This window comes from Phyllostomus discolor, chromosome 15, assembly GCF_004126475.2.
Source record: "Phyllostomus discolor isolate MPI-MPIP mPhyDis1 chromosome 15, mPhyDis1.pri.v3, whole genome shotgun sequence".
NCBI classification, from domain to species: Eukaryota; Metazoa; Chordata; class Mammalia; order Chiroptera; family Phyllostomidae; genus Phyllostomus; species Phyllostomus discolor.
In genome coordinates, this window is record NC_040917.2 from 10888662 (window position 1) to 10914273 (window position 25612).

The 25612-nt window shown below is 43.7% G+C and overlaps 1 protein-coding gene across 7 annotated transcripts in view; it reads right to left on the bottom strand.

Moving 5' to 3' along the window:
* The window catches only part of RGS7 (regulator of G protein signaling 7), a 307380-nt gene that overhangs the window by 94902 nt on the left and 186866 nt on the right, over positions 1 to 25612 (bottom strand). For all 7 annotated transcript variants that reach the window (XM_036016116.1, XM_036016118.1, XM_028531203.2 and 4 more), the window contains exon 4: positions 1872 to 1922. In XM_036016116.1, the coding sequence (XP_035872009.1) occupies positions 1872 to 1922 (51 nt within the window). The remainder of the gene's footprint in view (positions 1 to 1871; positions 1923 to 25612) is intronic.

The following is a 25612-nucleotide window of genomic DNA, read 5'->3' on the forward strand; positions in this document are numbered from 1 at the left end:
GAAGTCTAGCATGGGTTTCTCTCTTATTTTTAAATATTTTCAGATGGTTTCTAGGATCAAAATTGGACCTGACATTATCATAGCTATTCAGTCTCTCTTCATGAGCAGTTCTAAATGGTATGATTGATTTTATCCATGAGACCAGGAAAGTAACTTTCGCAATATCACCTACGCTCCTGAACTTACTCAGTTTGAACCATGCTGCCAGATTGATTCATTCTCGATGTGCAAAATCTGTTTTACCTTCAGGACAATCACCGATGCTTCTTACACTTCTTCAAATCTAGAGATTTTCCCTTTGTAGAGGGTAAATCAGCTCATTAAAAAAAATTAAACAACCAACAAAACACCTAATTTTTCAGTCTGTCATAAATATGACTAAAGGATATACATGGTCCTCCCCAGACACGATTCATTTGATCTTTTCCTATATCTTCAAATGAAGCTTTGAAACATCTTTAAACAGTTCAGCAAGCAAATAAAACCAGTTTTCATATACATTATAGCTATAATAATATGTCATGTATGAATTGGAAGCAATAATTGTGTCTTACAAGCGTATTACATCTGTATGTTTTCCCTGCTGCTCATGCTGTCACTGAAATACACTTTTAGTCTTAACTTACAAAAAATATTCTTTTGAATCAGCTTCACCATTTGAGCAATAATATTCTTTGCAAATCAGTAGTTTCCTCATCACCAGGGATTGTGCCAATCTGTGTTTTTTGGGGGGTGGGTGGGGTGTCGTTCATCTGATGCTACAGTTTTTAAAGTCAGCCACGCCCCTAAACTGAGGCTATAACATAAACTTGGTAAGACGGTGGCTTCCTTTCCCAAGAAGTATCACCTCTTTTCACTTGGCAATGGTAGGATACAGACAATAGCGGCTTCATCTTCACTGAATTGTTTTTACCCTGTTTAACCTGCTTGGATACCTGTTTTAAAAGCTCATGTACCAAAGGAACAGGGGTTGTATACAGGCATTTAGGTCTAGAGCTATATTTTATGATTGTATGGCTTTATAAGGTTAGCTCAAACTGAGGAAAAACAGTGACTTTGCATCCCCATGTGCTGGCAATCGGAGGTGGAGCAGGACCACACAGAATTCTCTCCTAATCAGAGGGGGCGGGGTGCGCAGTTAGAGGTGTGCCCTGTTTCTCTGCCAGGCCATGCTCGGCCTTTACAACCCATTTGTTTTCTTTCCTAAGCACCTTCTCTAAACCAATGCATCGTATCTTCATTTCAGTAATGTAAGTTGTTTGCCACACGGGAAGGCTCTCACAAGGTATTTTTTACAAGTCCTTAAGTAGACCTCACGCACGTAGGGATTTGTTCTCGGCAGCGCAACACTGTCCCCAGCCTCTGGGGGTGAGGTCGGTGCTGCGAGCAGACATAGTGCCCACCGCAGGGAGGGGGCTGTGACTACAATAACAGCGTTAAAACAATCACGTGGGCACGACGGGAAATAATGTTGTTTGCAAACCTCATGCAAAAATGGAAATAAGGCAAAATTATAAATGCATGAGATTTATGTGTTTTATGAAGGGAAATTTCATTACTTCATGATCACTCGCTATAAATTATTTGTTCACTTATTCATGACCATGTATATACAGTTCATCCATTTTAACAATCACCGATCAACTGAATCAAATAATATAAAATGGAATATCAAACATGTGAAAAATCATCAACATATATGAAATAAATTTTAGAGAAATATATGTGGACTACCACAACATTTGTATAAATTGCTAAAAGCAGAGTTCAGTATAATTATAATTTTTCAGGTTCATAGGGGCCCCGAGAAACATATTTCTTAAAATCACACACCAAAAATAAATCGATCAATGGGAAAATGATTTATTTACCTGGATCTTCTATAGTTAAGTTCTTTATTAACCATTGAACAATGTCTGACCCTAGAAAAAGAAAAAAGAAAAACACAAATAGATGTGAACATTTGTCTACATATTAACTTTCAGAACTCTCGACTTTTGGCGCTCATTAGCAAGAAGGTTTCTAATGCTGACAGTCAGAGATTAAAGACCAGCCATATATGCAGTACAGAAAGGGAGCGTGAGCACGTCACTTTCCCTCGGCGAGCCAACGTGCCAACTAGTAAATGATTAAATATGCAATATTTAAACATGAAGATTTCATCTGGCGGCAGTGGGGAAAGTGATTCATTCGCTCGTTGGCTGAATAAATGTTTACTGAGTACGGCATTTGTTTCGAGCACAGTTCTTAGCATGGCATGACCGATGCTTTATGGCCCCTGCCTCATTTCTGGTTGTCCACCTCCCATCCCGTCTCCGTTCCTCAGCCGAGCAAACTGGTTTTCAGTTTGGAACACTGGTCTCAACCCTCTGTGTCTTCACAGAACTTTTCCCTTTGACGGAAAGGTCTTTCTACTCTTTTCAGGATGCTCAAGATTCAATGACACAGTCACACTTTTCTTGACTGTCACCTTCATGCACTGAGTTGACAACACCCTCACTGGGACCTGTGTAGTTTTATATCGCAGTTCAGACCACACAATGTTTGCACAACTATTTTCACGCATATTGTTGTCATTTTACATAGAAACAAGATGCCCAAACAGAAATAAATGCCCCAGGCACATTGCTCCTCTTTCTCTCGCTCCCATTTCTGCTCCTGCTTTCGCCCTTCAGCCGATGTACGAGGCTGCTGGACTGGAATCCCTGAGTTCTCACGGAGTTCTCCTACAGACCGCAGGGCTGAAACAAGTCTCCAATTTTGTTTCCAACTGCCTGCACACTGAACCAGTCCAGGACCTTTTCCTTTCAATCCTGGGTCACACCCAGGAGAAATGTGGGAGACCCTGCCTTTTTCTACTGTCTACGGACACTGCCAACTAGCATTATCCACACCCGGTACCTGACCATGAGGGTCACACACACACACACACACACACAGTGTATATATATATATATATATATATATAATAAAATCTTTGTAAATATGATATATGAGGACTTTGTAAGCTACGGAAATGTTATAATATTACATTTATGTCTTTTACAAAAATAAACCTTTTTTACAATTTCTGTAAAGTCATTAATGAAAACTTTAGTTCTTTTTTTTTAAGATTTTATTTATTTAATTTTTTAGAGAGGGGAGGGAGGGAGAAAGAGAGAGAGAGAGAGAGAAACATCAATGCGCGGTTGCTGGGGGCCGTGGCCTGCAACCCAGGCATGTGCCCTGACTGGGAATCGAACCTGCGACACTTTGGTTCACAGCCCACACTCAATCCACTGAGCTACGCCAGTCAGGGCATGAAAACTTTAGTTCTTAATTACAATGGAAGGGGCCCAAGTATTCCTGAGGCAAGTCAGTAACCTTTACAATGTCTCCCTTTCAGGGAGGAATGAGCAGGCTCCTTGCACTGCCCAAGTATATTTACTAAACCCTCAGAACCACACAGACACGGTGCCAGCATTATGAATATATTTTATTTAATGGATACCATAATTGGGGTTTTTTTAAAGAGGATGACTGTTCTCAAGATCTCTTTCTAAATATACTACTCTCTATCTACATATCTGGACAATATTTTTCCCAATGTTATTCTTAGTTCCTCGAAATAGGCAAACGATGGTGTTTATCATCATCATTAAGTGGTAATAATGGATGAACATTTATGGACTTTCTAAGGAGATCTGTCTGCAGATTTGCAATTTTAGGGACAAGAAGGAAAAATTAGGAAAAAAAAAAGCAAATCATATATCTAGTAAGGGGTTAATATCCAAAATATATGAGGAACTCATACAACTCAATAGCAAAAAAATGAACAATCTGATCAAAAAGTCCAAAGGACCTGAATAGGCATTTTTCTGAAGAAGACATACAAATGGCCAACAAGCATATGAAAAAGTGATTAACATCACTAATCATCAGGGAAATGTAGATCAAGACCACAATGAAACTGTCACCTCACAGCTTTTAGAATGGCTATTATAATGAGGTGTTTATGAGGATGTGAAGAAAGGGGAACCCTTGTACACTATTGGTGGGGATGTAAATTGGTATAGCCAATAAGAAAGGCAGTATGGACATTTCTGAAAAAAAATTACCGTATGATCCATAAATTCCTTTTCTGGGCATACACCCAAAGGAAATAAAATCAGCACTTCAAAGAGATATCTACACCGTCATGTTCACTGTGGCACCAATCACAACAGCCAAGACATGGAAACAACCTCAGTGTCCACTGACAGATGAATGGATCAAGAAGATGTGACATCCCGAGAGTAATATTATTCAGCCCTAAAAAAGAAGGAAATGCTGCCATTTATGACAACATGGAAGAACTGAATGATATTATGCTAAAGTGAAATAAGCCAGGCATAAAAAGACAAATACCCCATGATCTCACTTACAATGTGAAATCTAAAAAGGCCAAATTCATGAGAGAATGGAATAGTGCTTGCCTGGGACTGGGGGTTGGGGGTAGGGATGGAGGTCAAAGGATCCCAAGTTTTGGTACCCGGGGTGAACAAACTCTGGAGCTCTAGTGGACGGCCTGGTGACTGCAGTTAATAACCGCATTGTTTTACTCAAATTTGCTAAGACAGTATGTGAGACGATGAACACATTAGTTAGCTTGCTTGTGGCGATCATATCACAATGTATATTTAAAGATCATGTTGTACACCTTGAATATACGCAATGTCAATTTGTCAGTTATAACCCAATAAAGCTGAGGGGGGAAAGGAAATGCAAGAACAGGTCAGAGAACGCCTCGGCCCTCTTCCTCCACGTGAAGTCATCAGTCTGCAGCCTGGAAGGGGGTCCCGACCAGACCCCAACCATGCTGGCACACTGCTCGCAGACCTCCAGCCTCCAGAACTGTGAGAAATAAACTTCAGTTGCTTACAAACCACCCACCGCATGGTGACGAAGCCCAGGCTGACTAAGAGGAAGGACATCTTCGTGGCTTCCACGTTTGGCAGTTATGAATAAAGCTGCTATAAACATCCATGTGCAGGTTTTTGTGTGGACCGTTTTGAACTCCCTTGAGCAAATACCAAGGAGTATACGTATTTGATTATAGGGTAAGAGTTGAGTTGAGTTTTGTAAAAGACAACCAAACCGTCTTCCGAAGTGGCCGTACCATCTTGCGTCCCTGCCAGCATCACAGCCTTGCTGGCATTTGGTTGGTAGTGTCAGTGCTCCGGATTTTGGCCATTCTAACAGATGTGTCGTGGTATCTTGTCATTTTAAGTAGCATTTCTCTGATGATGTATGATGTGGAGCATCTTTTCACGTGTTCATTTGCCATCTGTCCATCTCTCTTGGTGATGTACGTGATAAGGTCTTTGGCTCATTTTTAATCAGGTTGTTTGTTGAATTTTAAGAAATCTTTGTATATTTTGGATAACAGTTCTTTACCTGATGTGTCTTTTGCAATTATTTCCTCCTAGTCTGTGGCTTATCTTCTCAATCTCTTGGCACTGTCTTTCATAGAACAGAAAGTTTTCATTTTAATGATGCCCAGCTTATCAATTGTCTCTTCAACTGATGGCAGCCTTGGTGCTGTCTCTAACACATCGTTGCCATACAAGTGGTCACACAGGTTTTCTCCTATGTTACATTTGGGTCTGTGATTCATTCTGAGCTAATTTTTGTGAGGTATGTAAGGTCTGTGTCTAGGTTTATTATTATTTTGGCATGCGGATGCCCAGTTGTCCTGGCACCATCTGTTGAAAGGACTGTCTTTGCTCCATTGTATTGCTTTGGCAAACATCTGTTGCCTATATTTATATGGGTCTATGATGTTCCCAGTAAATTTTCTGCCGTACTTTTTCTGACACTGCTCCTTCAAGGGAAGAAGGGGTTGCTGTTTTATTATTGTCACATGCGGGTAAAATATGACAGTGCCGTGGGGTGGCCTGGTTACCCCCGGGTGATGGTGAAAGCCCTGGCTCCCCACAGGGCCCCCATGGGGACTGGTAGGGTGCCACGTTACTGCCAGATGCATATGACTATTCACTGACATTGTCCATGGAGGAAAGGACCTCGTTACTGGCCAGTTGGGGGAAATCACCTGAGGAGTGTAGATCAGTTCTGAATGACTCAGTGGGGGGGTTTGTGTGGGAGAGTCTCGGGGGGGGGGTTGTGTGGGAGGCTCTGGGAGTATCAGAGAAAGAGCAAGAGGAACACAGAAGGTCCCTTGAACTCCATGGTGAAACCGTGACCCAACCTGAAGCACTGACCGGAATTTCAAGACTGCTCAATAGCTTTGAAGGTGGTGGCTCCAACAGAAGATGTCACCCCCAGATTTCTCAAGTCATTATTGAGCTGAGAACTGGCAGCGTCAGCTGGCACTCTGGGGGTGGACTGACATGTGACAGTATACCCAGAAATGGGAGCTGGATAGCTCTGTCACCTTTGTCACGGAACAGGCGTGCTGGGAGGCACACTGCACATGGCCGAGAACAGAGCCAGCAATGGGGAGTGACTGGAAAGCAAAAGGGTTGAGTCCAATGAAAGTAAAAAACCAAAGAGTTAAGTGAATATTACAGGCTGAATTATATCTCCCAATTCCTATGCTGAAGACCTAACTTTTAGTACCTGAGAATGTGACTGTATTTGGAGATGGGTATTTAAAAACGTAACTAAGCTTAAACAAGGTCATAGAGCTTGGCCCTAATCTAATATGACTGGTGTCCTTATAAGAAGAGAAAAGGAGAGCCCTGGCTGGCGTAGCTCAGTGGACTGAGCACGGGCTGCGAACCAAAGCATCGCAGGTTCGATTCCCAGTCAGGGCACATGCCTGGGTTGCAGGCCATGGCCCCCAGCAACTGCACATTGATGTTTCTCTCTCTCTCTCTCTCTTTCTTTCTCCCTCCCTTCCCTCTCTAAAAATAAATAAATAAAATCTTAAAAAAATAAATACACACATGCAAATCAATTTACAAAAAAAAGAAGAGAAAAGGAGGATGCAGATATATGCAGAGGGAAGACCTCGTGAAGACACAGGGAGGTGCCCATCGCCAAGCCAAGGGGAGAGTCCTCACCTGAAATGAACCCTGCTGCCACCTTAGTCTAAGACACTCAGCCTCCAGGACTGAGAGACAACACTCTCCTACTGTTTGAGCCAGCCTGTCTGTGGTCCTTTGTGATGATGGCAGCCCTAGCCAGTGAGTAGAGTAAATGAGATAGCAATTGGGTCGCAGCTAGAATAATGAGACGAGAGCTTGGGTGTGACTCCCTGGGCTTGGGCACCTGGAGGGAACTTTGCTCTGAAGTGATTGCTCTGTTGGTACTGTGATTCCCTGTGACACGCCAAGGCAGTGACTGCATTTTAGGAGATTTCATTCGGCTCTCCTCCCTGAAGGAGAAGGCCAAGAGGCAGAAATTCAATTAAAACTCACAGGCCAAAGGCCTGACTTCTCTTTTAGAAATGCACTCCAACGTTAGTTAATGTTCCTGAGACCGGCCCGGTGTGGTTATGTGGCTTCCGATTCCTGGCTTCCTCGGCCACTGCTCCAGTTTCCTGCTGAGCACATCAACGGGGCCCCTCTGGGCTCTCAGCATCCAGATGTCCTAACAGGAAACCAGGCAGAGAGGCTCCCGCGGAGAGCTGGACAGCCCCATCAAAGGCGGGGTCCTTGCATCACAAACACTGCCTGACCTTTCTTCCCACACAACGTGGCTCCTGTGCCTGGGAAATCTGTGTAGAGACAGTGCTTGTACTTCATGTGTAATCAACACACAGATTGCTTTGGCGTCGAACCAGAACTACGCACGTTTTTAACCAACACTGAACACGCAGCTCTAGTGACATAAAAGGCAAATTGGTTCCGTTTCAAGCAAAGCCTGGTAAAGAACACTGAGGGGGGATGCCCCCTTGGAGAGCTACGCCTTTCAGGTTAGCCTCAAAAACAGGAAAGACTTTCGTCGATTTTTATCTTTTGAGTTCTCGGATTGTGATATTCAGCAGAAAGTACTGGTTGACTGCCACAGAGGGACAGAGGCCATCATTCCAGAATAATCCACATGATCTGGGGCTTCAAAGGCAGAGGGGTGCCTGTGCCGCTTCCCTCCCAGCGCCAGGGCAGGGCCCAGTGTCACGGAATGGCCAGCAGCAGCAAGTGGCACAGCCTCAGTAGAGAAGCAGTGAATTTGACCATGGCGGCGAAGGAGAGGCGAAAGAGAGCCCAAGGGTTCCCTCAGCCCCTCAGCCCTGGGCATGGTCACCAGGTGAGAATTATGGGCTAGGTTGCCTAGGAGGGATCTCTGCAGTGTGGAATGGGGGGCCTGTAAGGAGGGTGTGCAGTTCCAGACACAGTGATGGCGGTAGCAGGGGGGAATGTGTTACGACGGCCGTGCCCGGAGCACAGACCACAGGCTCCACCAACGCCGGAAAACTGAGGGTGTGGCGAGGGCACTGGGCGAGAACCGCAGACACAGGAGGGCAAGACCCCTCGGTGAAGGTCAGCGGGAGCCCGAGGGGCACACAAAGACAGGGAGTGGTCCAGGGTCCCTCTAAGAATGACATGATGTCATGTAACCTACACACCAATGCCAGAATGCCATCTGGGAAGAGGAAAGAAGGGCAGGGGACCCGAGAAGCAATTTCATCCGAGTTACACCAAGTCAGCAGGAGGTGACAGAGTAAGTAAGAGGAGATTTAGTGACATGTAATAGGCAAGATTAAGCCACATACCCAGTCTCCCCCTTCCCAACTCTTCATTCACAACAGAAACAGTATACAGAAATAAAAAGATGTATATTGGCCCTGGCTTGTGTAGCTCAGTGGATTGAGCTCGGGCTGCGAACCAAAGTGTCGCAGGTTCGATTCCCAGTCAGGGTACATGCCTGGGTTGCAGGCCATGACCCCCAGCAACCACACATTGATGTTTCTCTCTCTCTCTCTCTCTCTCTCCCCTATCCCTCTCTGAAAATAAATAAATAAAATTCTTTAAAAAATAAAAATAAAAAAGATGTATACTCTGTCCACCCTTCTTGTTTCGTGGTGGTTAATTTTAAAAGCTTCCATAGGAATTTGAAAGGAAAATTCCTCTGCATTTCACAGCTCGGAAGGCTTGACTGACAACTGGCTACTCCCTGCTGGTGAGAGAATCCAGTTCCAAAAACGAGCCTCTTCCCACTCACGCAGAGCACAGAGAAATGACCCTGGTCCATACGTTTCAGAAGCCGTTACCTTACAATGGAACAATGAAGACGTCACCTACAGTGTTATGGTTCCTCAGTGTTACGCTGTAATTAAAACGTCTCCACCACATCATTCTAGTGAAAGGCATGGCAGGCGCAACAAAGCAAGGTAATGTCACTTCTGAGAGTCGGCATGTTCATGGGGACCTTCCGCCTGATAATTTAACTATCTTTCTGAAGTCCTACTGTCAGTGAAATCCCAAGGAGTGAGAGACAGAAAGAGAATGTCCTTCTCGGGTTCCCTCGCTAGGATCCGGGCATTAACCCGAGAGATGGTCGTGGTGGTCAGCTCTAGAAAAGGCTTAAAACACAGGTCCTCACAAAAGTCTTAGCTCTCAAAGATTGGATTCACATCACCAAGCCTACATGTTCTGCTTCTTTTCTTTGTGAAATAAGTTCTCTTTTCTTTCTCAATCTGATATTTTCTACATGTACTGAGTTTTAGTTCTTTAAGTGTGAAATCTAGACCACACAATAGTACCAAAGATAGCAAAGCAAAATTATTTCATTCAGTACACTATGTCTACATGAACCCCTCAATCTATGAAACTTGAGAGTGTGCAATAATTAGAAAGCATTGTCTAGATGGTGTCTAACTGTGTCTTCGATGTTAGCCTTGTATACAATGTTATCTAAATATCAAATTTTAAACATGAGTGAGTCACAGAGCACTTTATCAATTTTAAATTCAGCAAGCTCTCTATTCAATGCACTCTCTGTTATTTATCTACAGTTATTTACAGAACTAAATTTCGGTAAGCTCACTCTAGTCATTTTGGCTGTGGCCCAAATGATGTCACAGAAGACGGCATCACTCGTCCAACCATGTGACTGTACAGTCATTTCCTAAACATGGAAGCCACTCGTTCATTGGTTGATTCATTAAATTCTTTGCATATTTATGATGTTCCAGGAAGTGCCGTGATATTAAGGTGCTAAGATCATATGCTTTGATTCCTTCATCGTGGCTATGGATTTGAGTGGGAGCAAAATCCATGGAAATCTTGAGAAGAAGTAAATCATTCCTGGCCCTAGTGATTAGGAAAGGCATTTCAGATGGCCTCGAAGAATGAGTAGGTTTTCACCAGACAGAAATATTAGCTCCCACTCGGAGAAAAGCAGGCTCCAGAGCTTGTACGAAAGGCACGCTTTGTAGTGGAAGTGACATGCAGTCCAGTCCACCTGGGGTACAGGTGTGTAATCCAGTCCACGTGGGATACAGGTGCTACACGCAGCCAACCTACCAATTTGGTCAAAGGATCAATCTTAAAGTTCTGTGTCAAGTTCTAGATTATTCTAGAGAAACAGAGGGAAGTGTTCTTATTCTTCCATCCAATATAATAGATCCCCTGATACAATCAGGGGAGATACTCAGGGACACACGACCAACCGTATCCACTTACTGTTTGCCCCAGAGTGGATCACACCATGGTACCCTAAGAGGCAATTTTGGGTCACTCCTGTGAGTACCGAGGAAGCAAAGAAGGGTTCTGACGCTACAGATGGGGCATGGGGACAGAAGGGTGATCTGGTGGGTGTTTACAGTCTAATCAGAAACGCTCATGGGAAGACCTGCGGCGTTGGAAGAGCCCCTTACTGGCGCTGGCAACAGAGCCGCCACTTCATCGTCCCACTTTCTTCCTCCGACTGCAGGCTGCATTTCAGAAGCTCTACTTCGCCTGCATCGGTAACAACGAGGGGTTTATGCTCGGACGTCCTCCTCAGTGGCATCGCAGCTGTTGCTTGGGAGCCCTCATCTGCAGGTTTTCTGTTTTACCCCTCACTGGTCCAGTGCCCATGCTAAGGGTGGGTGCAGAGCTGGGTAGCCAGGAGAGCAAGGAGACAACGCCATTCCCTCTCCAGATGAACAGAAGGTGGTTTCCGATTCCAGCGGCAATTTCCAAGGTCCTCGATTCGTTTTCAGATACAGGAAGGAACAAGTAAAAGGACACTAAAGACTCAACATTTGTTTTTGGACATAATACTTTGGCTTCTCTTCTGCGCATGGGCATAGCATTGGAGCAGAAAGCACACCTCTGGGGGCCAATTACAACTGAAAATGCTCATTTGTACTTTAACTTTTGATAAACTCTTAGGAAGAGCCACTGATTTTGGAAACTTTCAAGTGCTGTGATAGCTTTGATTCACTTGCGTCCCGGGAATTTGCCTCAGGAGCTCAATGGTTTCAGGCTCTGTTATGGGAGGCTTAAAACACCGCAAAAAAAACAAGAAAACGCCTTGTTCTGGTAGCAAAAACATATTACAACTACTGGAAGGCAAAGTACTTGAGGTCACATACTGTCCACCAAGAGTCGAGGATGTCAGCTTTCAAGGAAAGTGGAACCGCGCCGTGGTGGGAGAGGGTACCCCGGGGTCAGCTGGCAGCAGTAGAAACCACACGGCACTTTGCAACCTTGCCTGAAGGCTTACTAAGTGCCTGCGAATGACTCAGAGGCCTTACATCTCTTAGGCATTTTAATACCCACATGATCCTTTAGATACTACCATAGTTATCCCTGGTTTACAGCCCCCTCAAAATTAAAACAGAGAAGCACAGTCATCAGTCTAAAGTCAGATGGTGAGAAAGCTGAGATTCGAACCCACGGTCTAATACCAGGTTCGTGTTTTAGTCACGTGCGGTGCCCTGGGCTCCGGGGGTTGTGGCATGAAGCTTTTCCTATTCCGCATCACTAAAAATCACTCCCGCCAAGTTTGTGGGAAGGAAGGTTGTCCCTTTCCTTCATCTGGGCCTGGAGGACCAGAGAGAAAGAGCGTGCCTAAAAATGGGAAATTGTAAGGGCTTTTCCTTGAATGGAGGACACCAGGGTTCCTAATCAGAGAATCATCATCACAGGGATCATTTCCAATGAACTCAGTTACCCGGAGGAGCTACTGGAGAGAAATACACATCCCCAATGCCCACGTGTCGACTAGATTATTAACAAAATCAATACGATAAATATAATTGATAGTGCACAGACTTTCTGGAAGGGACGGCAGTCTTATGTTAAGACTGAATCACAATGGGATGGCAAATCCCTCAGACGAAATGCAGCCTAAATTCTTCCTGCTGTCTGCTCAGCACATAGTATAAATGTCATGTGGTGATGACGTCGGCATATATTCTAAATATGGCAGTACTACATGAATATTGGCAAGCTGTGTCTTGAATACAACAAATATTTTTTAAAGATTTTATTTATTTATTTTTAGAGGGAAGGGAGGGAGATAGAGAGAGAGAAAAAAAAAACATCAATGTGCGGTTGCTGGGGATTATGGCCTGCAACCCAGGCATGTACCCTGACTGGGAATCGAACCTGCGACACTTTGGTTCGCAGCCCGAGCTCAATCCGCTGAGCTACACCAGCCAGGGCAAATACAACAAGTATTTTTAACTTTATCCCAGCACTCAGCAATTTGTCAATAATCAAAAGAGCAATGACTTGTTTGGTGTCTGCTTCCACCGTTTGAATAGTAAGCTAGGCAGGGGTGTCAGCCACACAAGCAAGGAGGTATGTACCTTACAGTGAGGGAGACAGGCAATTGCAACTTTGCATAAATGGAATTTTCTTAGATACTCACTAGTGTGAAGAAAATCAAAAGAATCCTGTGAGTGAGAGGAATATCTAGGTAAGGGGGATATGTTCATAATCTTCCCTTTGACCAAGAAATCACCTTATTGAATTAAAAGTGCCTCCGTTGTTTGCTAGGAGACGGGTTGGAACTCATACTCCGTTTGTAGAAATACATACGATTTACGCATCTAGAAAGCTTTGTGTTGCAATATGTATGCCTGCAATACAGCCAGAGAGGACGTGCAGTTAGAGAATAAAAAGTACGGCAGAGTCCACAGCCTGGTGCCTCTAGAGTCGCTTCAGTATCAGACTTGGAGCCAGGAATGGGGACTGAGGATGTGAGTGAGGCGGTCCATGAGACCCTGGTACCGCAAATCCAGCCAAAGATTTGGCCAAAAGATGCTTGAAAGTCAGATAACATGAAGGTGAAGAAGGCAGAGACCAGTGAGAACCTAGACAGACACGGCTGGTTTTGTGGAGGATAAAAATACCTTTGGACAGGTAATACAGGAGGGAACAAGTAAAAGGACACTAAAGACTAAACATTTTCATCTCTGAGGGGCAGACAATTTGGGCAGTGAGACAGGACACATTCTTCACAAGGTATATCATAATATGACAATTGGAGTTAAGCGCCATCCGACTACGACCAGGATGAGCTGGGGCAGCCAAGCACAGCCTCAAAGGATGCAACACTTGATCTGTACTGTAAAGCAAGTAGGAATCGGACAAGTGGGGACAGGGAGAAAGAATGTCCCGGGCAAGGGGGTAGACCCACAGGGGCAGGTGGGAGAAATCTGTTGCTGGGTTGGGCTGCAACAGTAGAGCTATCTTTAGAATAGTGGAGAATAAGATTGAAGAGGCACAGAGAGGTCAAAGGGATGAGATTTCTGGCGGTGGCTCAGTACGGCTGAAGGGCAAGGTTTCCGAGAGGGGATGAACATTGAAGCAGCAACGTGGCACCCAGCCACCATTTTCTCACTGACACAAAATCCCCAGGCAACGAAGTAACAAGCCAGCAAAATAGATTGCACCCAATTCCTTTTAGCTTCAGGCACCGACAGCAATACTTATTTTCAATGCAAACTTTTAAAAACCCATGTAATTATTTTCATTCCTTTGAAATATAACCCCCGAAGCTAGCTTTTTATTAAAAAAAAACAAACATAAAAAAATCTAACACAGGGTTTGAGACAATCGTGGTGTAAGACAATTTTGAGGCAAGTCAAACATTTTGGAAATGAGTTTCCACAATCTGCTCTTGAGCCTGTGGTGGTCATTTGAGTAGGACATTCCGAGTGCAGTGGGGTGTACAAGACAAGAAATTTGATATCGCAGGCCTTCCAGATGAATGTTACAACATCTGAACAAGAAGAAATGCCATGATTATTCAATGAACTTGCATCCCAGGGTCTTATTTACCATCAGTTTCCCAGCGTGCTGATCTATTTACTGCTGTATTGAATAATTCTACCTAAAGGGGATAACGTACTCTTACTGATGGATTGTCCCTAAACTCCGCAGTGTCACAGCACGGAGACCCAAATGTACTTACAGAAACAACTGCCCACGTGCATCAGGTCTGATGCAAACAGCAGCTGCCAAAAAGACTACATTAGCCTAATCTTATTTCACTTCTTGAAGGTGGTCTTCAGCCTTTCTAAATGTAACTGGTTGTGGCAATATGTGAAATTAAGAGGCACAAATAACAGAAACTTCCATTATACTGGCGATGGTTCTGCCGCTTCCTCCTGAAGGCTTTCTCGAATGATGTACAGCACATTACAGCTTTCAGGTTTTGCCTGAGAGCATTTGATTAAGCTATCATGCCGGGCATAAAGGTTGTCACTTTCTCACGGATGTTGGGTGATTTATTTAAAGGAATGAGCTAGGTGCCGTGTTTTACCTCCTCCTCTATCACAGCAGCGGTGAAGCTGAGTGGGCTGTGAGGCTCAGAGGGAGTTCCTTTTCTCTTTCACATCAGCCACAGTCTGTTGAGACAGCAGGTGCATTCGATACGGATGGACAGATGTCCTCATGAGCATCCGAATAAATTCATTTTAAGTCGGTCTCGTTTTCCACAAGCTAGGTGATTTATTAAAAATGCACACACACATGTACACATGCACACACCACAGTAGACAGCACACCTTTCGTCCTGCTGTGAAAATGCAAACCTAGAGGCAGTCTGACCTTCCCCTTTCCTCATGGCTCCCATCATCAAAGCCTATTGGCTCTGCCAGTAAAAGAATCTCAAAACCTGGCTCATTCTCCTCTCCTTTGTGCTAACCTCATGACATCACCGCTCTCCTGGAATGCACCCTGGACCCCTTCCAGGGTCTCTTGGCCCCCACCCTTTCTCCTAAAGCCAGTCTCCCCACAGCAGCCACAGCGACCTTTCGGAAGTGCTTCTGATTGAAAATCAAACTAAACACGGATTAAAGAGAGACGCTGACGTCTCAGGTTGTGACCTGGGACAGTGGGCTCCCGTGGGGCAGCCCAAGTCGCACCCTCCCCTTTGACCACAGAGCACAGTGAGCCCCCCATAACACCCCCAAACAAACAACACTAAACGAATTCTCCTTATAGAAAAGTGGGGGTTCTGATCCCTGAGAAAGAGGCAGGAAAGCTCCATAGGCAGAAACAGTGGCTGTGCAGTATATGTTCCTGATGAAATTCTCATCGGTTCAAAATGGAGTGAGAAAAATACAAATGATATATTGATGTTGTTATGAAGTTAAATATATTTAATTTGTTTAAGTTCCATGATGTTCTACTGCCCTTTCTAAACTTGAGGCAAAATGCCCTTCCTTTTAACAAATTACAATAATATCAGATTAGTTTTCTTTTTGTGTCTTTATGTGGGAAAATAAGGTCAGCCACTCTATGACCATCCCCTAATATACGACTTAATCTCGCGTGTTCAGCATAGCCAAACCTCTGTGAACCCTTCATCTAGAGCATGCATTTCAAAAGTGTATTTGAAACTGCAGCTGAGGTTACCTGCAAAAAAAAAGATGAGGAGTCTATTGTCAAATATACTCAGAAGTGCTGGGTTAAGAAATACGAAAAAGATAATCCTTACCACAGAACTTCTCAAAACCTTAAAAAGACACATGTGCGCTGTGAACTCTAAAAAAGAAGCTGCAGTACCCAGCACATCCCACAATTATTTGGCCAAGGAATTGTCTCATGAGGAATCATCTTAACAGGCTTGTCCTGGGAACTGTGCATCGAGAGACCCAATGGAGCACTTCGCCATGCCCTTGATGTTTGCCCATAGGGATAAATGTATCATTACACCATTTATAGAGAGAGAAAGAAAAGGGACACAAATGCAACTGAGATTTGAATTCAAACACTGCCTCACGTCCCCCTTGGTGACAACTTCAGTATTTTCAAAATGTCACTCCCTTAGCTCGACCTGAACATAATTTCTGAAAAATAATCCTGAGTCACATGCTTATATTTCCCCAAATGACTTTAAAATGTCAACCCATTGTATACATTTAAAAAGCATCTTTAGATCTTCATTGAAGTTGCCGGAGTAACTATCAAGCATCACCGGGCAGGGGAGCACAGAGAAATATCTGTTCAGGTATCCGGCACTGAATACAGCAAAAGGCTCAGGAACGTGCGCTGGAACAGGATGTGCCAGAGCTATTGTGTCTGTACCTGCAAATGAGAGCTAACAAGGTCCCTTCGGTGACAAAGTGCCATGAGACAGTGACAGCTCCTCTCAGAAAAGCAATAGATAATTTTTAAAATGCCACGTTACAATATCCTTCTTGCTGTAAAATTATGCCAGTTATATAACGGAATACAAGTCGTTTCATGATTAGCACTCGTTTGTAGATATCTTACGCCGTGCCGTGCATGGAGCAGTAGCAAAATGAGTTCTAATTTACTCAGTCTGATAGAATTTATTGAAGCCGCACGGAGGAGTGAGGGAGCCAACACACTCAAGTTAAATAGACTGTATGAGGGGCACGTGATTGAAACCAGGACGACGATGGATCAATTCATAAATATGTACGTTACTGACAGAAAATGATTTAGAAAGCATGGAGCAATGCTCATTTAGGAGGTTAGGGACATCCTTCCTATTACCTTCTTTAGACATCCGGTTCTTCTTGAGTTTAATATTAACAGGTACTCAAGGTTAGAATGGGCCCTCTTGTAAGAGAGAAACACTGAACAGTAGGGGCTGAGGGAGGAGTTAATGCTGTGGACGTAGGATACAAGAGAGGCTGTGGGTCTTACGATACAATCAGGAAAGGTGTCATCTCTTCTTAGGTCATGTTTGGTGGCAGGGAGCCAGAAGGGCAAGAACGGGTCACAGCACATAGGCATCAGGCAGTGGGTTGCTCTGAAGCCAAGCGAGGTGACGTACAGGGAATGTCTAAGTTCATCCCCAGAATTCCCAGATAAGATAATTCATGAAAATACGGGAGAAAACTGGGAAACAGAACTTCTTCATGTAGGTCCACAGTGCAATATGCATCTTTAGTGCCTGATCAGGTAGATGCTATTTTTAAAAAACAACAAACAACAAAAAATACTCTAAGATTATTTCAAAGAGGATCTAGAGAAGAGAATATCACTTCTGGTTGGGATGACTAGGGAAGATTTTAGAACTGGGGTACAGTTCAACATGCACTCAAAATAATGATGTAGTGTGCTTTCTCATAACATCTCTCAGTAACTGAGAGTCCTCAGGGTCTACTAAAACTTTTTCCTAAGCGTTTGAGCCAAATCAAGGCTACCATCACCACTAGTACCAGGGCCACCATTGCCGCCAACACCAAGGCCATCACCACAACACCTGCACCTTCTTTAGCACCACCGGCACCATTACCATCACAACAATCATCACCGGCACCTACGACCCCATCATCATCATCAACAGCATCATCATCATCATCAATGTAATCATCTTATAACTAATGTTCCCTGAATACTTACTGTATATCACTATTCTAAACCCTTTACATGAATTATTTCTATGTAAACTTCAAAATTCCAGCTGAAATGCCATTTCCCCTCTGAATATGTCCCTGATTATCCTGTTCTCCTTCCCTTCAATGAGATTTGTATCTTCCTCTGTAAGCTTAATTCTTCAGTGGAAAAGTACATCATTCCACATTGTGATATAGATGTCAGTTACTTATTTCTCTTTTCAAGGGACATGTTGTGACTGGTTCCCTATTAAGCCTCTCAAACTACCCTGCCCACTACCTTACTAGTAATTGTGTAATAATGGATTTTTGGTAAGTGAATGAATAAAAAATTAATGCCCAAAGATACAATATTTTAAAGACTAACCCTCATTTTGGGGATACAAACCAGTCTTTTAATATATCATTCAAAGAGGTCAATTAATTACCTTCATCTATGTCAATTTGCATGTCTTTAAGATTTTTAGAAAATAAAGGACAAATTACAGATAAGTCTTTTTTAAAGATTGTATTTATTTATTTTTAGAGAGGGAAGGGAGGGACATCGAGAAAGAGAGAGAGAGAGAGAGAGAGAGAGAGAGAGAGAGAAACATCAGTATGCGGTTGCTGGGGGCCGTGGCCTGCAACCCAGGCATGTGCTCTGACTGGGAATCGAACCTGCGACACTTTGGTTTGCAGCGCACACTCAATCCACTGAGCTACGCCAGCCAGGGCAAATTACATATAAGTCTTATGTAAGTTGTCATGTCAAAGGAAGAGCTGATCATTAGCATTTGAAAGAAACACAAGTATGGAGCAGTAAGTCAAGGACAGACCACATTAAAAGAAAAAGAAGTGTATTATAGAAGTGTATGCCTGAAACCTATATAATTTTATTAACCAATATAACCCTAATAAATTCAATAAAATTAAAAAAAATTAAAACAAAAAGAAACAGAAAATTGCACTATTGGACATTTATACAATAATTTCATGATTTGCAAGACTTTTAATAATAAGTTATGCCACTGAAGTTGGAAAGAGCAAAGACGTGTCATTTACAAAATAGCTTGGCTATATTTCTGGAGTGTTTGCTGTGGTGGTGGTCGTTTTTAGCAATATTCATTATATCAAAATTATATCTCTAAAGCCCTTATAACTAACTGTGTACTTTTTATTCCAAAAAATGCCTTTCCCCAGCTCAATCTGAGCCACCGGCAGAGTTTTACTAAGAAGCCTATTATGTGATAAGTGATTTACTGCTTCATTTTACAATTTGGATAATGGGGAACAGGAGTCCCATGATTAGCCTAAGTACACTGTAGTTGAGACAAACTAACTAAATCATTCCGCACACATAGCCCATGGATGCTCAGCTTCTGTGCCAGTGGTGGCCACGTGATCGAGAACTAGCCAATGGCGGGTGAGCAGAACTTTTCAGGTCTGGATTATAAAATCCTTCCATGTAAGGACCTCCGGGCAGTTTTTCTGTTTCAGTCCATGGACAGGCATGGTGATCATGGGAGCCACATACTTAAGTTAAAGAGAACCACATGATAAAAAAAGCAAGTCCCTGAAGTACAACCTAAAAAGAAAGCTGACTAGGGACAGCTGTGTTGGATATTCTATGGATTGCTACTATGTTGAATCAACTAATGAACTAAGATTGGAGGGTCTACCTATTATAGCAGCTACGGTTACCTTACACTAACGCAGAAATCGGTAGCTGGAAATGGGATGTTACTATAACAGAAGACTTACATCAGTTTAGGGGTCATGTAGTACATGGCAAGAAGACATGTGTCAGAAGCTAAAAAGATGAAGATCTGTGCTATTAGGTAAGTCTGTCATCTGCAGTAAGTTAGAAGACCAACTAAATGCTCAATTAGCCTGCCACTCTGGGGAAGTGAATGGAGAAAGCTAGAATCTTACTGGCTGCCATTGGCAAATGTTCACCCTCCTCCCCTCCAAAAGGTGGTCTCAGGCAAGAATTGGCCAATTCTCATGCAGAGTGAGATGAAACTAGAATTTAAGTGCCTGGTTGGAAAATGCAGACTATTTATATATAGGAAATAGCAAAAGATGAGACTGAAAAATATATTTGAGTGAAAAAGGGTAATTCTGATTCAGCCCAGCGGCCAAGTTCAGATGAAAGATGCTCCCTTCCCACTCAGACTTGAACTTTGGCAGAACTGCAACATGTCCACAGTTGGGTTGAGGGGGACAGTGGGCCAAGGATGCAAGAAAGCAGACGTACACATACATTTAGTAAAAAGTCTGGCTATGAAGGCTGGCATGTGGAACTCATTAGAAGAACAACTATCAGAAACTCCTAAATTCTTGAGGAAGTTATGTTGTCAGAAATTTTGAGCCTCGATCTTAAAGCACCTGATTGCTAGAACCTTAAGACAATGCTCAGGTCCTCAAATCTGTGCAAGTAGGAAGTGGGCACTAAAAGGCAGGCAGCACATAAGGGGGGAATATTCCACAATGCCCACTTCCGATGGGACCATACTGAGTAACGGACACAGGAGTCTACCTGAAGGAGGGAGCTCGTCAATAAGCTCCACCTACTTCTAAGATTGGACTCTCCCGGTACCCACCCAGTGAGGATGGCTAGGTACTTGCTCTTGTGCAGGGAATACTGTGTGCCTCCCGTTCTCCACCTCTCCAAGCGCAAGTGTACAGTATGCTTATCCTTTCCTCACTGTTGAACATCGGGTTGAGACAGTGGTCGGTGAGGGTAGGATAACAAACAGGCCTTTCTGTTTGCAGACAGACAACATGCGAGCTGCACCCAGGTCTGATGGGAGGCTGTGCAACATTAGAGGAACCCTGGGCTTTGAATTAGACATGGTGGCAGAATGAGATTTTTTTAAATTTGTATTTATTTATTTTTAGAGAGGGAATGGAGGGAGAATGAGAGAGAGAGAGAAACATCAATGTGTGGTTGCTGGAGGTCATGGCCTGCAACCCAGGCATGTGCCCTGACCGGGAATTGAACCTGCGACACTTTGGTTCGCAGCCCGAGCTCAATCCACTGAGGCAGAATGGGATTTGAGGTTACCTTACAAGTGAATGGGTTGTGAGTGTGTTCCACGTGTAAGAAGAAAAAAGAACAGACATCTGGAAATGAGAACGTGGACTGTGGGAGACATTGGTTAGTTAGCTCATCAAGGAACTTACTTCTTTTTGCCTCGAGTGCCGTTAGACAAGGTTTCTCATGATCCTTTGCCATTAAGTGTGGTGCACGATTGAGTTTCATCTGTTGTGAATGAGTGAAGTGATGGGTGTTGCTTTCCAGGCAGGGCCGGGAAAATCTCCTACACGTAAAACTCCATGTCTGCTCCCCTTTGTGCTCCATGAAAACAAGCCAGAAAGGTACCTGGTGACAACGGCAGAGTGAGGGGTGGAGAACACGGGATCCCGAATCACCCCTTGGAGGAGAGCTGCCTGCTGATCAGGAACCACCACTGTAGAGCTTAACATGGGATAAACTTCTGTTGTGTTAAGACACTACTGTTCAGGGCCTTTGCTCTTACAGCTGGCCCTAAATAATATAATCATGTCTGTGTTAACAGACAATTGCACAGAAAATGCTTTTAAGTGTCCAAATGCTGCTTCTCTTAATATGTTACCCTAAATCTCACTAGCATAATTGATGAGGAAAGAGAGCCAACAGTCACCTGACCTTTTAAAAATTTATTTTTTAATTACAGTTTCTTTCTGTTTCTATGCATCTCTCTCCATTTCGGTCTGTCTTTGCGTCTTTGTTTGTGTTTGCCTCTTTTTGTCTGTCTCTGTCACTGTTTGTCTGTCCCTGTCTTGTTGTCTTTTTCTGTCTCCTGTCCCTTTCTGTCTCTCTTCCTTCCATTTTCCTCCCCCTCCACTCCTTCTTCTCTTGCTTAACTAGACAATCAATTCGACCATTTAAAAAGCTCCCATGGATGAGAGAACTTAACTACAAAAGCTACATAGATTTTCTAAGTTATACAAAAAGTCAGAGGAGCAAGATGCACGCCCTAGCTTGTTACACAACAGGTAATAGCTAACATCCATTGAGGGTTCGCTCTGACGCCACACTAGGCACTGTACATATGCCTGTCACCTTAGCCATCCCTCATAATGTCCTTACTCAGTAGGTACTATCACTCCTAGCTCATTCCACAGATGAGCAAGCTTGGAGAGATTAAATAACTTGTCTGAACCACACAAACATTAAGTGGAGAAGTCAGGCCTCACGCCCAGCCTACAGAGTCCCACACTGAGCCCTCTCAACCACTCTCAGTCCACACTGGGTGGCTTCGCCATGACCTCACCTGGGAATCCTCACTAAGCTTCTCCAGGGGCGTGAACACCCTCCATAAACATATAATACACAGAGGGCATGACCAGCTGGTGCAAATCTGTTCAACCTTTCCCAAGGGCCTCACATGTACCAGGAACTGATTTAGCTGCCGAGGATACAAATATGCATAAGAGATGTCAATGCCCTTGAAAAACCTTACTGTTTTTTAAGAAAAAAATGGAAAAACTAAAAAGTAAACTGTTAAGTGCCAGGATAGAAGTATGTGTGGTATATAATGGAAGCCTAAGGGAAGGGCGCTCAAGCAGGAATTCTGAGAAGGAGAAAAGGAACAGGGTCGGGGGGCAGGGGGCATTCAAGAGTCCAGGGGAAGAAAAACTTGAGATGGATCTTCAGGAATGAGTCCACATTAGCCGGGTGTGGAAGGCAGGGGAGCTGTCTCTAGTCCGGGACAGCAGCAGCAGGGCATCAGGGCCCGACAGTATGGGGAGGACGGTCTACACACAGAGCCACGTAAGACTCCACCCCACTCCAAACCCTTTGTCATGCACACTGTGGGCACCCACATGTCTTAACTTGACTTTCCCTATTTAGATAATAAATAAGAAATGTCCCTACTTAAATGATAAATTTGTTCCTCCCTCTGATGCCTCATGCCAAGTTTGGAAAACCATTTACTTTATTTCAAAACTGGCCAAGTTGACTTAGCCTTAGGAATCCCACAATAATCCAGATCAAATTTTTTTAAAGTTTTTTATTGAATTTATTGGGGAGAGGCTGGTTAACAAAATTATATAGTTTCAGGCGTGTAATTCTATAATGTACCACCTGTGTATGTTCTGTGTGTTCACCACCCCGAGTCAGGTCCCCTTCCGTCCCCATTTATCCTCCCCACCCCCTCCCTTCTCCTCCCGTAAGCCTGATCTCATTCTTAGAAATTCCCCAGAAAACCTATTAAATTCATAGCTCTCCCCCGATGCGAAGCAATTCTCTCAAGAGAATTGGTTCTAAAACATTGAGTTTTACTGTACAGTGTAAATGCTTTTTTTTTTGATAGAACACTAATTTCTGAAATTGAGTAGAAAGCAGAGGCACAGCTGATGCTTAAATACAGCCTGATAATGTCATCAATCTGCCGAAACAAAGTCTTTTCTCTCTAATTTTCACTGTCCTCTGCTTGATTGGAAAGACACCAACATTTATTTGACTAAATTTCAGGCGTTGCAAAATGTATACTGCACCTTCCCAAAGGCACATGAACTTGGAGACATCCCTTACCATAAAACAATCATGCAAAATCCCTCTGGACAGACATGCGGACTTTCAGCAATGAAGGAAAGATTGATGTTTCACAGTGAAGTACTTAAGAGAACTCAGAAAATGGACCAAGTATACTGACCAACCAAAAAGAGTATCTCTTCCTTGTTCTTAGACCTCCCTTCTCATTTCTTGGTCCCACAAAACGAAATCTCAACTGGTACCTTGAATATCTCCAGCGGGGCTATTCTGGACAGACAGACACCCTATAAGACAAGCAGACCTCTGCTTAGTTACCTACAGGATACTCCCCAGGGGGCCTCAGAGACACCTGCTTCATGTGCTTTAGTGAATATTGCCCGGACTGACCCGAGAAGGGGGACACTTTCCCGGGGTTTTCCTTGGGGAGGAAGAAAAGTTATCAAGTTAATTTTAGGAATTTGCAAACAAAATTTCCATTCTTCTTTGTCTCAAAAAACCATAGCAAATTCCAGTTGTATTACAATGTACCCTTTGGCCACCTATTAATTCAAGATTGACTGTGAATATATTTAAATAATTTTACCTTCAGGTAAGATTACCTAGCAATCAGGAGCTCACTGTAATTATGCTTTTTTTTGATACAAAATGTATATATTAAGCAGCTGCTCTTCTGGGCTCAGAACTGATCCCTATGACCTATGGCTTTCATGCTCGGTAAATATGTATTAAATCCATGGATATGACAGAAATAAAAAGAGGTAGGAGAGAATCTCTGATCTCATTAGACTTCCAATAGTGGTAGGAAGAGAATATGTAAAACTGAGGATTCCTAAATGCTCTCTGAATGATATTAAGTGCCACTAAGTGCTAACCTGTGGCCTGGTTATGGCAGTTTGGCAAATGGAGAGATCAGGGTGCCACAGAAGAGACAGAGGGAGTTACATTGAGGGGAACTTTGTCCAAAATGCCAAGTCTCAAATGCACCAGTGGCTGAACTCCTTTCTTCTCTCAGAACGGAAATGCTGGAATTTCCCAGGGTTTCGTCTTCATCCCTCTTCCCCCCTCCACCTGCATGGTCTCCTTAGGGGAAAACACCCGGTTCCACGGAGCATGTGATGGTTGTCACCACTGTCTCCAACACCAACCCTCCCGTGGAGCACCTGCTTTGAAGATCCAGCCACCTACTTGGCTCCCCTTCCATGTCTAACAGGCAGTTCAGATGCATCACATACACACACCATGTCAAAAACCAGAACTTCCAAACTGCAGTCCCTGGCCTGCTACTTTCCCAATACCCCACAGACTCATGAACAATGCCACCGTCCAACCCGTGGCTTGGCCCGAAACCTAGGCGTCATTCTTGATTCTTCTCTTTTCTTGGCTGCCCACATCCCAATAATCACCTGTATCAAACTCACCCAAACCCTCTCACCCTCTCTGCTGTCCCGCTTTGCCTACGTCATCCTCCTCCTCTTCTTAGTGGGTCTCCCCGCATCGGCTTTTGCAGGCCTACGGTCCAGCAAGCACAGCTGTCTTTTTAACAACTTCAATCTGTACTCTCCCTAACACATTCCAGCAGCTGTCTGTTACTAATGAAATAAAATTCAAACCTTCCTACTATGTTCTTGAAGGGCCCACTCTAGTAAACCATGAACCATTCATCATAATAGCAACTTGGCAGATCATGACCCGCAGTTACACAAATAGAGAGAGCCGAATACAAAATACCCTAGTGCATCATATGTACCAGTGGGGATGTTTGATGAGATACCTTTCACTGTATATACGTAGGTTAAGCATTTGTTTGAAAGGCAAAACATTCTATGAGCTGTATCAGAACAACGTTTGCAAGCCCCCGACCTACATAATATGGCTTGCACCCACCTCTGCAACCCATTCTCACACCCCTGTCTAACCGGGTCACTCCTACAGCCTCACTGAGTTCCATTCCAATCTTCGATCACACAGGCACGCGTGGCTTCTTCAAGACCTTTGCACACACCCCACTGTTTGGAATGACTTATCTTTAGAATTTTATGGGGCTGGGTCTTTCTTATTTGTCATCTCAATTCAAGTGTCACCTCCTCAGAGGCGTCCTCTCTCAAGTAGGGGCTTCCTGCCTGGGCGGCCCACCACGGCCACCTCCTCACTCTGGTTAAGCTTCCCCTTAACATCGTTGTCCACACACCTCATTTTCTCGCTTGACTGTATCTTTATTTTCTGCATCTCTGTATTATAATAGAATGGAACCCCCCAAGAATTCAGGGATCGCAGCTGCCAGCTTGACTGCTTTATCTGCCGAGCAGAGAATATTGTTTATCATACAACAGATGCTCGGTGAGTACTGGCTG